Raw genomic sequence first — 18,645 nt, forward strand, 5'->3', positions numbered from 1 at the left:
AAGTCTAGACCTACAGCCACAGCTCCTATTCCCGTCTGCTGCTTCTGGAGGCTTAGTCCTCTCCCACGCCAGCACAACATCTACCTCCCTGGGTGGGAATGCCAAATTACAGCATGGCAGCAACAAGGTCCAGGTGACTAGGCAAAGGGTTGAGCAGTAAATGACTGCTCCAGCTTCAAACTGTAACCTTTAGAGGGTCACATCGACTCACGCTTGATGTCTGAAGCTGGGCTCCAAGCCTAAACGGATTGATGTGCATTTAATAAATCACAGCTTCTTACCACAGAAGGGCAGGAAACATCTCACAGTAAATGGACAGGTACTCAGCAGGATGCACACCCTCTGCTCTTGTAGCAGGCATCAGGGCTGGGCAAGTTTATCTTCAGGTGCACCTGCAAGAATAGCCTTCCTTACCTTTCCTGGCTGTACCATCAGCCCTTTCCTGCAATGCCTTCTGCAGACACAGGTAAGACAGGCACCTTTCCTCAGCATCTGTCTAGAGAGACATTTCTACTGTGGCACATGCTATAAGGGAAGAAGCAGTGGTCAGCTAAGTGCCCCCAGCAGACAAGCAAAAAGGGAGCAAAACCCATCCTATGCCCCCTTGTAAAGCATCATATATATGTACACACATACAACAAAACTCTAAAAAAGAACCTAGCAAAAGCAAATTAAGAATTGAATGATAACCTTTTCTCCTTCTTTCTAATAAAGACTTTGCTGACATGATTCCTTGAATGATTATATAAATTTGTGTACCTGCACACACATTTTGCTCAACAAAATACCAAAGAGTTGGTACCAGTGGCTATAGGTGAGCTTAGCTCAATTCTCACATCCTAACTGCTAGTTCTTGTTGTGCAATCCCCTTTCAAAATAAGAACCCAGTAGTAAACATGAAGGTAGGTTAAAGAAAGCAAATTCACATATCTTCAAAAACTTTTCTTCAACTGTGATGAAAACCTATACAATTCCACCCTATAACTATACCTTAGAAACAATTTATATTCAAACAAGGAATTAGGGAAATGCATATCTTAAATAAATACACATATGTATATAAACGCTTAGCCAGGTAAGCAAGTCCGATTCCTCAGATCCCCTGGAATTGATGCATGTCCCAGCTACACAAAATCACTTCTGTTTGCGTTTGTGTAAAACCCACATCTGGATTGCTGGCTAGATAACAAAACATCACAATAAAGACACATGCAATGGAACAAGAAAAATACAAGCAATGCGTTCCTCTATTAGGAGTTTACTACGTTGTTAATTTTATAATCCTAGAAGCAAACTGCTCTCATGAAGAGTTTTATATCTACCTGGAGGTACAACAATCACATTTCCTGGAAAAACACACACAGCGATTCTCAAGGCAAACCTCACAACAGTGAGCTGAAAATCTATGTGGAATCATGCACACAGGTAGCCCTACATAGGAAAAGAAGCTAAGAGGAAATATGCTTTTCCTTCACTTGGCATTATTTATTTTAAGTTATTATTTCAGTGTAGATTTTTTATTTTAAATGCTCCTTTTGGACAAAAGAAACAAAAATACTAGAGCATTACTCAGCTACCTACTTAAACTTATCTAGAAAAACAAATATACACAGGCGATCTGTTGCTGGTTTTTTCTGCGTTAGGGATTCCATCCCTGTGCAAAACATATGCTCCACGTTTAAAGGGTTAAACTTTCTCTCGCTTAGTCAGCTTTAGTGAATGTAAAATGCAAGATAATAACATACACTGTATCCTGAACCAAAAATGCACACAGTATAATAAAACCCCCTGTGCTAACCGACCGGTAGTATGAATAGATCCATTCCCGCTACTTATTAATTCAAAATAAATCCTTTACTGTAATTTAAAGCAAAACAGACAACACTAAACACACCAAAAATATAATGACTTACCCTTTCGGAGACACTTGCTTTTCTTAAGATATTTGGCAGTAAAAAACGGCATGGCTGCAACCCTAAGGTTTCAGCCAAAGCTGACCTTTTATTACCAAGTGCTAAGAGCAAATGACTGGACCAAAGAGAGAAAGCAAATTATTATACCAGATCTTTAAAATGCTCAGTGATGAGCAAAGAGAATTCAGAGTGGGATAAAGTATGTCAAGTTGCATGGTGGGGATTGCAGATATCTTTCTGCTCATTAGCACTGCTGTTCGAGTTATTTAAAGTGTGCTCGGGGGAAATGAGGGCAATTTCCATGACAATATGTACGGTATCATATAAGGAGGAAGGATTTTTTCAGGCAGAACTTCTGCATTACTCAGCTGCTACAGCAACCAGCAATATGTTGAGAAGGGGAAAGAAAAAAAAAAACCAACACAACACACCAGGTTTGGAGAATGTAAAAAGCCCTGATTCTATTAACCAGTTCTTGTCTAGAGTAGAAAACATACCGCTATAAACCTTCTATGTCATGTCACTGGGCTATGCCCTCATTTTCTTCTTAGGCATTCCAGGAAAAAAAGAATCCTTGCTAAGCAGATAAAGAAATCATCAGGAGGTTTTGATTCTAGTCACCCCACTAGCTGATGCCTCAGTTTCCCTACCTTTCAAATGGAGTGACAATACGGCCATGTTTTTATTTGTAAAAATCTTTGAGGCTCTTGGGCAGTAGGTACTAAGAGAAGGACAAGTGCTTAAGTCCATTACTTTGCCCTCCAGAATTACAGCACTCTCACTCTGCCATGTTGCTTTTAGGACCAAAAGCCATCTAAAAATCTCTTGCTTTTACTCAGCCAGGATGGTCTGACCTGGAAATTTAGTCTTATTCTTGTTGCTTCTGTTGCCTCTCTGGAGAGCTTAAGGCAGTTTGGTACCACTACTACAGAGGTGAGAAAGGAGTCCCTATGAATGACATGGGCAATTGCCACCTGTGAACTACTTCAGGTGGTGGGTTGGACTTGAGGAATTCACATGATCTTGGAATGGGGGGCCAAACTTGTTACTTCCCTGACCTTGGAGGTGGCCCAATACCATCTGCTTCAGAAACTGGAAAAATTTTGCTCACATTAATGTGCATATACCTACTACATCTCTTCCATCCATGATCAGACTGGCACACACCAGACCTGCGTCTGTGTAAGGAAGGAATCAGTCTAGTAAAATTTATCCACACAATATTTATCTGGAAACAATACCTGAACCTAATCTCGTGATGTGAAGGACTACTCATATGATCTCCCAGATCTAACACAATCTATGGCTTCACAAATCTAACCATGAATATCAAGAATTTTCTTCTTTTTTTTTTTTTGAGTGGGGAGGTAGGAAGGGGCTTTCCACCACTGACAATTCCTTCCAGAAGGTCCCAAAGACAGATTTACACTAGAATCCAGTTATTTTGAAGGAGAAACTGAGCAGTCAGAATGAACTCAGAGAGTTCCCTGAACATCATGACACTTCCTCCTGCTGTCGTTGTGTGGTATGTGAGATAAGATGTTACGCCCAAACAGCCCTTGGAATGTCCCCTTTATCCAGCAACTTCCTCTATGCCAACCATCCACACAGCAACACACCAGGCTGGAGTTTCTGCCGAAGTCAGTCTGCCTTTTGCTCACAGTAAATTAAAATGACAAAAATGAAATACCCAGTAAACCCACAAGGGAATTCCCTTCTCTGCCATTTTAACACAAGGTCAAATTTTGACTAATGCAGTAATCCCTCCCATCTGCCTAAAAATCTTCCCTTTAATGACCTTGCACAAAACCCTACTGCTTTTTACTCCAGTACCCCTATATTCAGCCTCATTTCCAACTCACTCTGTCCTTGGAGCTAAAAGCAGAGGTTGCCCTCCTTGCAATTTCCAGAGGGAACTTTGAACTTACACAAACAAACATTTGTGTCTCTCATCCACTGCAATGAAACGCAGACTCCTTTTCTTCCATTCCACACCTCCTACTGCCACAACCTACTCTGAGGAACTCTAAGACCTTTTATCTTCATAACGGGGGAACTGTTTATTCTTTATTCTTTTGCATTTTTCTGTTGCTTAGGCATAGCTTTCCTTAATCAGCTGTCCAAACAGAGAGAGATCAGGTGAAAATTTCTATCCTGACAAAAATCTGCAGACACCAAGAATAGACTGGATTGGATACAACATAATCATAGAAGAGTAAGGGTTAGAAAGGACCTTAAGATCATCTAGTTCCAACCCCCCTGCCATGGGCAGGGACACCTCACTCTAAACTATGTGGCCCAAGGCTCTGTCCAGTCTGGCCTTGAACACTGCCAGGGATGGAGCATCCACAACCTCCCTGGGCAACCTATTCCAGTGCTTCACCACCCTCACTGTAAAGAACTTCTTCCTTATATCTAATCTAAACTTCCCATGTTTAAGTTTGAAGCCATTACCCCTTGTCCTACCACTACAGTCCCTAATGAAGAGTCCCTCCCCAGCATTCTTATAGGCCCCCTCATTCACCCAGCTTTCAGTCTGCTTTGTTTAGTAGTGCTTTTAGAAAGGATTAGTTATAACTGGGACTACAACAAAGCTAAATATTTTTCTGTTAGGTATCATCACTCCAAAAATGCATTAATACATAGTTACTGGGTCCCTCGTCTTCTGATCCTCTTTTCCACAACTTCAGATTCCCATTCGCAAACAAAGACTGACTGTGGAGTGCATAGAGCACCATCTTTGCTGTTAGCAGCAGGCTGACCAGTGTGGAGAAAAGCACCTATGACTGTTCATACTGCATTTTCTCTAATAAGTTTCTGTATCAGGTTTCAAAATGCTTTACTAGGAAAGTCAGCATCATCTTCCCCAACCTACAGATGGGAATTGGAGAAAGGGATCATGACTTCTGTACAATCACCACAAGATTAAAAAAAAGGAATATGAGGGAGATTTTTCTGAACGCATGCAAGTGATCAGTATATAGGTTTTCTGGTTCCCCTTCTCTCTCCTGCGGCCCAAGAGAATTTCACCACCTTAGAGGAACAGTGCAGTGACTGACAACAGACGTGAAAACTGCTGCTTTCTATTAGACTGTTAGTTGTGGCCCCATGTTGAAATTTTCCACTGAATTACAGCCTTGGGGGACTTTCTGCTGTTAATTCCCACCTGGGCAAAGTTAGCATGAAACTCAGAGGGAATGGCAGTAAGACTCTACCTTATTGTTAAAGCATCTGATCACAGCCTATGTGACAAGGCTAATGTGGCTCTCATTGCCCCTGAACACAGGGAATTGCAGTGACTGGTGGGGATGGAGGAGGAGCAGAGGTGGAGCAGTTGCCCTCCATCACCTAGTAACACAACGCACTAGAGTGACAGGCAGTGTAGGAGCAGGCACTTCCTCTTTGACTCCACCACCATGCCTGGGCTGGAAAGGGACCAAGGCTCCACAGCCCGATGTGGTAGATGAGCAGGCAGGTGGCCATCAAAGGATGGCATGGCCATGTGCTGGGCAAAAGCTGCCATGCTATACGAGCCCTGACACAGGAGGGATACCAGATGACCGCAGTAACACTCCCTCCAGCCTGCTGCCATACCCTCAAGTTCTATTTTATCAGATGGAAAGAGCATGCACTCAGGGTACATATTTAAAAAGATTTCTATCCTCTGCAAAGTGACCATGAGAGATTTCTATCTGTTGCTGATTGTGCTGATAAAAGCAGCCTTTTTTGCTTTCAGCCGTTTAGAACTCAGCCTGCCTTAAAACAAGTAGGGTCATTTTAGTCTGTGACCACATACATAAATTGTATCTGCAGAACAAAGGAATCTCAGGTCAATTAAAAAGATCCTGTGGCTACAATATTCTTCTGGGAAGATGCCATCTACATATGCTTATTACAGCCACATAAATCCCACCCCCTCACTTGCCTCGAGCAACTAATTGTCTTTAAAAGCAAGCAAAATAATTATTTTTCCAACATACTTGTCATCATTAATTATGGCCAGAATACCCAAGTAGGAGTTCATGCCTAGGCTTTTAAATGCTTGTAGCTAGTTAGTATGGCTGCCTGTAACTTTACAGCTTTTTGCAGTGTTAACATTAACATACTATGGCTTCATTAAACGAAGGCACTCACTGATGAGCTAAGCATGATTCATCCACAGAACACCAATACCCTTCATGCTTATCTGTCCCAGAGCAAGAATGGGGTTTAATTTATGCCTACGCTATGGGTATATTCAAGCACCACTGGCTGTATTCCTAAAGTCACATTCAAACAAACATGTTCTAATGAAGAAAAGATTTTAAAAATTCAAAGACAAGAGTTTGCAGGAATTACATGCTAAAAGTCCTGAGTTAGAGGCATTTCACTGCTCCATCGGCCACCTTTGCAAAGCCTTGTGACATTACTATGTGAATATGTGATATTAACTTCCTAAAAACAAGAATGCAAAGTTTCCCACTGAAGTTAATAGGACTTTCCCAGCATAAAGGCTACAGAATTTGTCCTATGGTTTGTTGGTTTTGTTTCCATTTTTTTTGCTCTCTCTAGTTTAACTGGGCAAGGGGTAGGGAGGGAAAAGATGTTATTTCCCCAGTACATCCCTGTACTTCTTTGTTCTGCTCATCAGGACTTCCTAAACTGCCTAAGATGAAGAGGGTGATGTGTTGAAAAAACACTTGATACAACAGATTACAATGTAGCATGAAGTCCACTGATAGCTTCCAGGAAGCATTTTTATCTTGATTAGTTTTCAAATTACATGTTCCTGAAGTAACAGTGACTTTTGTTTGTCAACCAGCCTGCACACAATCTGCCTTCTGAATCACTGCCACTCCGGGCATTCACAAATTACAGATCAGCCCACCAAAATCAGGAGACTGGCTTCCAGCCAATGGGAATTTTTCATTATTATTTATCTTCTGGCTTCTGAGCCTTTACAGATCTTTATTTTAAATCCACAAGCAGCAGCAGACTTGCTTTTTATTAATGAAAGCTCCAAGATTTACATAATTACAACATTCAAAATTAGGGTTTTTAAGGAAAAACACATACAAATAAGCCACAGCATATGAATTTAGGCCTACATATTTCCGAAATGGAAACCCCACAATCTTGTTACATTTTTCTTAATTCACTTTGTAAATGAAAGAAATGAAATTAGGTAGGTACCTAAACCACAATGAGGACAGAAATCTATCTACAGCACTAACAAAGGGGAACTAGACAAAGCGGTATACCTAACGTGCTTAATTAAAGATATAACAAACTGATTCAGTAACATATTTTTACTGCTGGAACCAAGTGCAAAGAAGGGCTTTTAGTGACACAGTAGATAAAATGGATCAGAATAAATCATTATCAATCTGCGAGTGTCATGAGAGGAGTCTTTGCTTATATCCTCAGCATATAAAATAGGTGCGATTTTGTTCCTAATCATACAAGCAAAGAAGTTTAGCAGAGATGTTCTGTGCTCTACACCCCAAGCAGCATAATGAAAATGAAGACAAGGACAGAAAGATGGGAGCTGAACAGAAAGACCGCACATGCAACATAAGCTAGCAGCACAGTTTCTGTGGAATATCCTTATCCTGCTGCTCCAGAGCCACTGTGTACAAGCCCCTGACAATCCCTTCCAGCACCACACAGCCTCCCATCGCATCCTCCAGCACTGCTACTAACAGAGAGTCACAACCTTGCCCCACATGTGCAATCAAGACGATGAAAACCTCTGGGCACCACTTAAGGGAAAAGTTTCTTTTTCTCCCCAGAGTAAGCTCTGATTTTCATTCTCATTACACAATTGCCACTCCGCAGTCCCTCAAGCATACATAATGAAACACAGCAATGCCAGTCTCACCATGCAAACCTCCCCAGGCTTTTATAGGGGCAAAGGGAAAGAGGAATAAAATGGTAAAATGCAAATCAGCCACATACTGAATTTAAAAGCTGCCTTTAATTATAATTTCTTCCTGTTTCCCTGTGTGTTGGGAGAACTGCTCTAAGCAAACCACACTGGTAAACAGAGTCCTGATCATCTTATTAAGCTCATTCAAACACATTATATTTGCCTTGGCAATTTCACTGGTTTTGAACGGAATCTGAATTCTAGGCTATAACCAGGCTGAAGTACTAAGGTTCTATACCTCAGTATTCTATTTTCACACCTCTCCACTGGGCTGAGATTGAAACAGAACTTCTCTCTCATGTAAAAATGTGAGGAAACAGAAACAGTGCAGGTTCCTGTATCCCAAACCAAGAACATTCCTTCTTTCAGGGTTACACTACTGCTTGCCTGTGACTTGCACCCCTTCAGTCCTGCACTCAAGCCCAGGATCCCTTCTGTTTGGATGATGCCTCCCCAGAGCATCAACATGTGGCTTGACATTTAACTTTCAGTTTTTCCCTTTCTCTCTAATAGAGCTGACAAGCAGGTAAACACCTTCTCTTCAGAACTGGCAATTACAACAGAAATTGTTGCAACTAGAAGACGGACATATTCAATCAAACAAAAGATGCCTGCATTTCAAGGGGCAGCAGGGGAAATAAATAGAGTCATGACACTGAGCCAAATTCTCAGCAGGTAGAAGTCAATCAGCTCTAACGTTGTCAGCAAATCTTAATTTATCCCCAGCTGAGAATCTGGCTCCACTTCTTTCCTGTGCACAGCCACAGCTGACAGCTTTGGGCCTGTTAACTAAGCTCCAGAGCTAGATTAATACTAAGAGCTTTTTCCAATGATGCCAGAGGGATATCAGATAGAGACTGAAGTATCATTCTTGTACAACTTCAGCTTAGACTAACAAAGCTGCAGATCTGCTACCATAACATATCCTATAGCTCACAACAAAGAAAAACCTCATGCGAAGACAGGTAACTGATACTTAACTGCGTTGGCAGTGTCTGCTAAGCCAGCTGTGTTGACCAGAGAACACATCTATTTTCACCCTGGAGCAGTAATGAGTGTACAACACACATTTAGCTTCAGACTGGTGCAGTTAGAAGTAGTTATACCCACAGAAGCATCTCCACAACAGAACAGAGCCAGAAGAAGTGGAAGCTATATTTCCAGGAGATTGGAACACTTTTTTAATTCAGTGCAAATGGGTCTGGCCTAAATTAAAACATCTCAAATTATTACATTTTTCATGAAGTTTTTAAACGAGGTGGTTGGTGATAGCCAACATGGTTTTACTAAGGGGAAATCCTGCCTGACCCAATTTGGTGGCCTTCTACGATGGGGCTACGGAACTGATGGACAGCGGCAGAGCAGTTGACGTCATCTACCTGGACTTGTGCAAAGCATTCAACAGTGTCCCACATGACATCCTTGTCTCTAAATTGGAGAGACATCAATTTGATAGATGGACCACTCAGCGGATAAAGAACTGGCTCGATGGCTGCATGCAAAGAGTTGTGGTAAACGGCTCGATGTTCAGTTGGAAAACAGTAACGAGTGGTGTCCCCCAGGGATTGGTGTTGGGATCTGTCCTGTTCAACATCTTTGCCGGCAACATGGATAGCATAGCGGGGTTGAGTGCTCCCTCAGCAAGTTCGCCGATGGAGAGCAAGAAACAGTTGCACGCTCTGTGCTCTGAACTGATTTGATCCATCAACACTCACCAGCTAGACATTTCACACCACTAGCCTCACTAGTGGTGTGAAGGACTGTCAGCATCGTCATCACTCCTTCTGTACACAGGTCTATAGTCCATAGGTGTGGCTACTCTGAGTTTGCATTACTTTGCTTTACTCACTTGTCCCTAGGGAATGAAATGTAGTCTCTCCACCTTTCATACTCAATATGGTAGATGTGAGGCAAATTTACCAGTATTTTGCTTTAAGCTGCACTGTGACCCCTCTGAGTTCCTTGCCCATTGCATGGCAGAAAATCATCTCAACATACCTGAAGCCAATGCAGGGATACACATTCAAAAACATTTGAAGAGCCAGAAATCAAGATGTTAATTCCAAAACCCAGTAACAGCAATGCAAATGCCCTCACCTAACAGATTAAGATAATTTGTTGCAAATCATTTGCACACAAACATCGAGGTAGCTTAGCCTCTGACACCACAGGTCACCAGCTGCACCATGACAAACTCCATTTTAGACTGGGGACAGCTGCTCTCTACAGCAGCCAAAAATGATGGTTTTCTACCACAGTACTCATTCAAAGACTGAGAATTAAATAAAGAGAGAAATCATTATTGATTAGATTTTATAACAAGGCATCAATGGTTTATGTCAAGAACATAATGCAGCACCAGGGCAAGAAAAGAGGGGGATAAAGCCTCAGAATGGGAGAAGGACCAGAGCAGGAGGCATTTAAAAACCTCACACGTTTTAGGCTACGCAACATTTGCTCAAAAGAGGTGGATCCCACGGGTTTATCTAACATACTAGAAAACTGGACCCAGCCTGGGTCACCTTGATTCACAAGTCCAACCCCCAGCTGGTAAACAAATGGTTTAGGTCACCGTATCTCATACATCCTGCAACACCGCAAGTTAAAACAAGTTCCAGAACACTATACAAACTTGAGACTTAAGTTAAACAAAGAAACAAAACTATAAACCAAAAGAACAGCCATGTTCAGTCAGATCAGAGTTGGATGTAGGAAGGAAGAAGGTACAGAAAAAGTACAAGAGAAATGTGGGGTTTTTGCCATTGCATATAGAATATACACATCCATATGTTACAGCTATCTGTAACAGCTACCAACAAACTTGTTATCCTATGAGTGCCAAATCCCAATCCGAAGCCATTTAGGTTTTAGCTCCCATAATAAACTACAGTAATGAGCTGCAATATAATTGTGAATTGTCAAGGGAAAAAAAAAAAAAACAAAAACCAGACAACAAAGCAAAGCCCTTTTTTCATTTTAAAAATAGGAATTCTGATTATTTGAGTGATCCTACCTGCTGTGCTGTAAGTCCTGAATAATTAACTATTCCTTTTTGTTTGCCCATACTGTTCAGAGTTATATTCAGTTCTGTTATATCCACCTCTCAAGTCAACTCTTATGACCTAGGCAGTTTCTTCTTACATGGAAGCCACCCATTCACCTGAAACTATTCCCATGGCTCTTAATTTTGGTGTGTCCTGTTTGGGATTGTTGCAATTAGAGGAGAGAAGAATACGATCAAAGTCCTAAATCTATTTTACAGGAGGGCATATGTCTGTTGAGTGAAAATGGACAGATGGCCCCAGGAAAAGGGTTACTGAAGTCATTGTCAGAAAGAAAGCATCTCTAATTGCATAACTGAAGGTATTTTCTCTAATTTTTAAATGGACTCAAAGCTGCCAATGTATCTCCAGCCATGTCTTCTTGTATCCTAGAACAGGCACACTGCTATGGGACTTGGGTGACGCTTGGGTCACAAAATCCAGGACTGATGCTAAATTTGCAGATGAAAGAGGCAGCTCCCTACAAGCTCAGCTTTTCAGGTTGCATTGCTCTGCTCAAGTCAGCAGTGCTATACCTTCTAATTTAGAAGGTGTATGCAGAGGACAGGAGGTGAGTGAAAGTGGAACCAAAATGGTCCCCATCATATACAATGAATGCAGGAAAAGCTTCTGATGTTCAGAACCTATGTTATAATGAAGATGACTAATGCGCTGTCACTTGAGAAGCTAGACCCTCAATAAAAGAGGGCAAAAAGAGGAATAACATTAATAACCACTTATTCTTGCATTTCAAACTCTGGAACAGCCTAGCAGAGTTTGATGATTTTTCCCAGGATACTAGCACCTTGCTGGCGTCAAGGTGAAGAAGGAAAGACACCTCCTCTTCATCTAAAGCTTTTTGCTTTGCTGTTTCTTCCCCATTTCTGCAGTATATACAGCATTGTTTCAGAGTACAGCACTAGGATGTCTGCATTTTCAGTCCTAGCAGTCATGGCTTTGATCCATAGGTGGCTATTTTTAGGAGCTCTGAACAGGCTGCTGCAGCCAAACAGCGTGAGAACAATTTCTGGAGTAATTTTGTCTCCTTAGATCTTTTTGATATGGTAATTAGAGCACCAGTGAGCAGTACATTAGCTGAGAATGCTTCTGACTTCTCCTATTTTGAGGCACATTGAACAGGCTGCATCGCTGTACAGCAGCTGACAGTGCACAACAGACATGTTGTCACACACTGCCTATCCACTGTGCATGGTCAAGGAATTGTTACAGAAGCCACTGCTCAGCTGGAGCCAGCTTTCCTGAAACTGTCCACAGCACTGCCACAAAAGGAGCAGGCAACAGTATTGCTCTGGATCTGACCAGCAAGCCTAAGCAGCATATCATGGTAATCCATTAAGCAAGAGAAGCAGGGTTAAAAACCGACATTGCCTGACTTCCCCGTGTTCAACTCTTGCTTAAATGCAAGATTTTGCATTATTGCAAGGCTAGGAACATTGATTCCTCTTACAGCTGCCCAGCAATATCCATTGCAAGACTCCTTCAGTTGCCTGTAACTGCCAAAACACAGCTTCTGCACAGGGTTGCCTGCATCTCACAGGCTGGCCAGCTCACTCTGGGCAGTGAGGGCTGCCTTGTCTGGGATAGATCCACCACCCCAACCTGGTCCTGATGGCTGTACAATTTTTTCTGTCCTGGTAGAAAGGAGCCAAGTGAATTCTGCTGAGTCTGACTTGGTCACCTAGGGAGAGAGGCTGGGGAAGGGAGAGCATCTCTGCAACTGATCCTTCTGAGATAGTAATTTGTGCAGGAGACAGAGCCTTCTCACCTGCTACTCCATCTCAATGAGATTTCAGGTGTTTCCTTCTACCCTCTAAAGTACTATCTTTTTCCTCAGCACTCTTCTCTACAGCCCTTCCTCTAGACTGACTCTTTAAGGTCAGTGGCTAATTCCCAGTCTGGGAACTCTGGGAGATTTACCTAGCATTTAGCCTGCTCTATCCAGGACCTGACAAAACCAGAGCTAAGATTGCTGGTTGGACCTGCAGGACCTTACACACTGCTTCTAATAACTAGGCTTCCTAATTCTGCTGTAATGACCTTGAACACATGACAGTGGGTTTGCTGGGTGGACATCAAACTGTGTTCTATACCTGGCACTAACTCTACCTTAAAGAAGAATAAGGGCTTGACAGCCCCTTTGAAAACCATAATCAAGCTTACATTAAGTGCAAAATTTCCAGCTAACTATAAATCTTAATGTTATTATAAGCTATAACTTACAAGCAGGCATAACAAGAAAGAGGAATAATCCACGTAATTACTGGCCTGAGCCAGACCCCTCCTCCAAGCAAGAACATAAGTAACAGGGAGAGAATGAATTACTAATCGACAGGAAGATAGTAAACAATAGGTTTCAGAGATGGTTTTGGTTTATAAAGGGCAAAGTATTCCAGACAAAATTGACTGGGTTACTACAATGAGACTGTACAACAAGGAAAAAAGTGCAGCAGGGGCAACATGCTTGGACTTCATTACAGTACCATATCCTATGGCTCCTGAATTCCTTACTACAGTAACTCAAGTTGTCTGGAACACAAACGCTGCCAGAGGAACCCAAAACTCTGAAGGGCTTCTCAAAAAAAGCATTATCACAGAATGCAGTGTACTAAACTTGAGAAGGGACATGCAATAGCTAGCAGCAGAGCAGGAAGCTCAGAGAGAATGCCAGTTCTGCTCTGAACTGGAACATGGTTTTGCTCCCATTGCTGTAGCTTCCCTTATGCAACATGGTGAAGATGACAACTTATTTCTGTCTTTCTTAACATGGCAGAGGTTCCACAACAATTAATGCTGGCTCTAAGCTACCAAATCACTTAAGGCATGACTGAGCTAGATCAGGCATGGACACAATTACATTTCTGTCAAATTAGCAAAAGCACACAATAGAGAGTTTACATCAGCTTCATGCCAGCTGCAGGAGAAAAGATACCTAATCCAACACAAAATTGGAATGATATAAGCCAAGCATATCTATATAAGCAGACCATATCTATGTCAAAATAAAGCTTGCTGGTTTAGAGCCTAGGGGGATGTCTTTTTTTTTTTTTTTAATATGGATTTGAAACAAAATGAATTCAAATCAGAACAGTGCAGTGTAGCACATGGCTACATCTTTGGTACTAACAGCTCTAAAATCATGTTAAATTCTTGAAACAGCCTCAGACTATCAGCTCTTCAGTATGGGTCAGATCTCTCACCACAATGCACACAGTATTAGGCTCTAGTCTCAGCTATGGTTCAGGTCTTGTATCTAGATTTTTGTATGCATCAAGATTTACTACATTTAGAAGCATCCAACATTTCTTTCTCCCAAAAGAACACATCTTGTAATTTTTATTTAGCGTTCAGATAATACCTTCATAAAGATCTGCAAGTAAAGTGTAAGAGCATGTGAAGATAGTGTGTTGGAAACTGCAGTGACAGAACTAGAGCAAACAATCCTAGATAGGTTATGAAGACAGAAATAACCACAGGAGATTAAAACCAATGTATTATGTGAAAACAACATGTACGTTATGGAAAAATTAATCTTGGCAACAATGAGAGATGACAGGGAATGGCTAATTACAAAGGAATTTGTACGTGATAAAAGCAGCAAAGAAAGCAGGGTTTGGGCTGCAAAATAAGAGACCTCACATCATTAATTCTCTTCCAAGGCATTACATGGCTGCCTGAATTTACATGTTGTCATACAGTTACCTGCCGTATGCTCAGCTGAACAGCTTCCCTGCCTCATGGCCAGGACTTTTTCCATGCCATTCTCATCCAAATTAAGTGATTTTACTTAAACTGTAAAAAGCCTGATTTCTGTGCAAAGCAGATTCCTGTCATAGTTGTAGTTTTCAACAAAATTACTAGGTGACTAGTACTATAGATCTACCTATGGAAAAGCAAGGTTACAGTAAAACTGTTACTGGCTGTTCTGTTACTATATGGCTTATACACAAGCTACCATCAACAGTTTGGCAAGGCTACCACAACCACATACATGACTCAGAACCAATTCTACTTCTTCTTCCTGCACTTACACAACATAGGGTTTTTTTATAAACTAGTGCTCTGTTTTCAAGCATGCTGAGCTCCTATTCAACTGGCAGGCAGTTCTGGAGTTTTCAATAGTAGGTTTAGGTTCTGTACTGGCACACATATTTCTTAGTGCTGTTTCACATTTCTCTGAGATTTCCTGTAAACCTATCCATTTATATTGTCAGCCAGCATCTTCTGCAATGGGATCTGAACCTCAGCATCGATGTCTACAATGCTATCCAGAAATAACCTATAGAACATTATGCAAGCCTCAAACCATGAAGAATGTGCAATAGGAACAATTCAGGTTGATCCTCATCCTGAAGAGCATATCATGTCTATCAGAAGCATTTTCCCTACAGTATTTCACGGTTTAAAGACAAGGAAGTGAGCAGGGGAAAAAAAAAAACCAAAAAAAAACCAAAAAACAGGTGATGCAGAACTTATTAGAAGGGACATGAAAACATCCTAGGGCCATGCTGCTAACAGTAAGTCAGAAAAAAATCCAAAGCAATCTGAAAGCCAACAACCTAGAGCACCAAAGGCCAAAGCTGTAAGGAGAGAGGGCTAGCTGGCCCTTTTCACGAGTCTGTTAGGACCTTCAATTCTTGCAAGACCTCTCCCACCTTAAGCAACTGGAATGGCATTTTGGGTTTATATGGGAAAATAACAGAACAATAACGATTCCATGTGGAATACATGTTTTCCCCTAACTCCCTTTTTCCCCCCACCTCCCATCTGCTCCGTGCCTGAAGGGAACCCTTGCCAGAAGCCACAACAGTTACTTGTCTCTGTAGCCTCTCCAGCTGCATTGGTGTTATTAGCAGCGAGGCACACACACGCTTCCTAATCAACTTTATTAAAACCCTTCATTGCAACATGCACGCACCACTTGCATGTTCATGACAAAAGTGAACCTCAAAGGCTCAATTCCTACAATATTAACAAATCAATGTGGTGCAACAAACAAATCTGTTTTTCCTAGTAAAAGCAAGATTGTCTCTTGAGCCCCAGGTTAAAGAGACTGACTCACCTTCTCGCTGCTGGTTTAAGACTAAATCTACTCCAGTCTCCTATTCTAGCAGCCTTCCTCCATCTACACACCTCATTGCTTGTGAGTGAATTCTGCCTTCCCAATATCCTTGTATGATAGGGAACACAGTGTAAATCAGCTAATTGACTATTGATACGTCTCTGGCTTCATTGAATGCGGTTTTTCTAATTTCTCTGTGCCTCAAAACTTTAATAGTGTTTATCCCCAAATGTATTCGGCTGCCATTATGTCTAATCTCAGTCAAAAACCCTTATCGTCAATTCCTTTCACCTCCCTCACTTACATGTTTATCTAAAATATAGATGTCTATTTTTAACTCTCTACAGAAATACGTATCAGTTTTAAGAGCTGCGTTTGAATGCTGTACTCCACTGAGCCAGGAAGGAGTGGTCCTTCTACGGCATGTGAGTTATTATGTTTATAGGTAAGAGCTAAACACATGCTACCTACTGTCTGGATGGATGATGGCCCACAGGCCACCACCATCACAGAAGCTAATGAGGCAGTTAACATTTCTGCCCAAATAGAACTAAAACTGAATCCTTTGTTAAGTTACAAATAGCAGGAAGTCTCTGGATCTTCTTATAAGCTATTTAAAATACAGGTGGACAAAAGCTAGTATTTGGCAAAAAGTAAATAAGTTCTTTTGTCCTAGTATCTCTTTAGTGCTTGGATACTTTTCAAGGTAACTAGCAAACCTAACAAAACTTTCCATTCCCACAGGTGTGGCAATCCTAAATTGGCACAGAGGACCTGTCAACTTAAGCAGCCCAGCACAGGAATTGGAGATAGCCAAAAAGCAACAAGGCTCGCTCAGCTAAACTGTATGGTTTTTTCTAGAAGCTTGCAATTCAGGATGTCAAGCTACCTCTCAGAAGGAAGCATGAACATGCAGCACAAAATGGATTCATACCCTGGGTCTCTCAGGCTCTTCCACCTTCTTGGGCTAGGTTTTTAGTGTTATTTATAGAGCTTCACCAGCAGCAGTCTAAGGATAACAATAATAGCCACTCAATGATGTAAGCAACAACATCCATAGATGTCATTCATCCATGTACTGAAGCCAGAGGTTTTCAAGGACTTGCAGGTAGACAGGACCACAGTAACAGATCCAGGACATACCAAAAGACACAGTTTCATATTTTTTCATCAGAACATTCCTCTCCAATTCCATAACCACTTTTGGCTAAAGAAAGAAGACTCTCCATTAATCTGAAATTTGTTGCTTCTAGGTGAAAACACACCCATACAATTCCCATTATTCAAAGAGATATGGAAAATATAACTTTAAAATACAGTTAAAATGGTCTCACTCTTTTAACACAAAAATTTCTACGAACTTGCAGCAGTCCATTGAGTAATTTCAGTCTTTACAATTCTTTCCTCAATCCAACTCTGATGATAATGTTCTTTTTGATGACAAGCTAAACCTAGACATTCTTTGGACTCACAGAGGGAAATCCTAGCAATGACACTTTACATGCCTTGGATACCCCGGTCCCCAACTCCAACACCAAAATGGATATCTGTGCTGAAAAGGACAGCAGTTATATGGCCTGAGCATTTCAAATTGATACCTAAGGACAGCCAGCTTGACTCATCTCATTCACTAACCACAGCTGTTGCAAGCAAGTCCCTAAAAGCGCCCCAATAATCGGGGGGGCAGCAATGGGAATAGAACCTGGCAGGTAAACATCTGGAGACAGAAACCTAACCCTTCTACCCATCCATCTCAGCTGTCTCAAGTTCCTCAAGCACCAAAACTGGAGTAGGAATAGCTGAGAGAGAATGAAAAATTAACTAAGTGATCTCTATTAATAACAGCTGAAAGGAATGAATGAAACAGACTAGGTCAGGGCTGTGAGAGTGAGAAAGGGCAGGCTGGGCCCCAGCATGCCAACAAGGGCTTCACATTCTGAGAAAGAAGCTTGGAATTAAGTACTTAAAAATGAATCCCAGTCTCTGAATATCGCTCTCATGGCTACAGTTGCAATGTTGAATTTCTGCCCATAACAACATACCTGGCTTTCAGCCAAAGAGTTGAAAGTTACTGTGATCTTCTTCCCCCTCCTCCCTGGCCATCCATAATTTTTAAGTATTTCCACAGCTGTGAAAGAAACGATATCTGGAAGGGACAGTGCTTGGGTACCCAGAGGCTGCTCTCACATTTGCTCACAGCTGGAATTCTTCATGGTCTTTGGCACAATCCCTTGCTACCACCTTGGCTGCCAGGCTGTCCCTTGAATAGGTGCAGCTATCTAAACAGTTTCGGAATTATTCCTAATTGGACAAATACTGGATTTTCCCATAAACTCACATAAAAATGGGCAGCTGCTTCCACGTGGGGAAAAAAAAAAAAGAGAAAAAAGAAAAAAGTAGCAAGTCTATTTGGAGTAGAGATTCATAATTCAAACAGATGAATATTACAGACTTCAAGCTTATGAAGGATAGGCTGAGTCTCAACCATGTTGAGGCCATGACGCCATTTTCCTTATTCACATGCCCCTTACCCTTGCAAAACTAACTCCACCATGAAGTTCATTTTGTGGCACTAGAGCTGCTGAGCATGTGGTGAGCTCTTGGAGAGGCAAGGGCAGCAGCCAGGAGTCACCATGGTCTCCTATCTGTGCAGTTGTTTAGTGTTGGAACTACCTGATGCTCAGTCTCCCTCGGCCTGAAGTA

General features: G+C 41.6%; 1 protein-coding gene across 3 annotated transcripts in view; it reads right to left on the reverse strand.

The window, feature by feature from the left end:
* ARHGAP22 (Rho GTPase activating protein 22) overlaps positions 1-18,645 on the reverse strand; it is a 153,177-nt gene that overhangs the window by 64,238 nt on the left and 70,294 nt on the right. Inside the window, exon 1 of one of the 3 annotated variants that reach the window (XM_030486296.1) lies at positions 1,914-2,330. The exons of the other annotated variants lie outside the window; for them this stretch is intronic. Within the exon in view, the coding sequence (XP_030342156.1) occupies positions 1,914-1,965 (52 nt within the window). The 5' untranslated portion in view covers positions 1,966-2,330. Of the gene's footprint in view, positions 1-1,913; positions 2,331-18,645 lie in introns of those variants that run through there. 3 annotated transcript variants of the gene reach the window in all.

This window comes from Strigops habroptila, chromosome 5 (genome assembly GCF_004027225.2).
Source record: "Strigops habroptila isolate Jane chromosome 5, bStrHab1.2.pri, whole genome shotgun sequence".
NCBI classification, from domain to species: Eukaryota; Metazoa; Chordata; class Aves; order Psittaciformes; family Psittacidae; genus Strigops; species Strigops habroptila.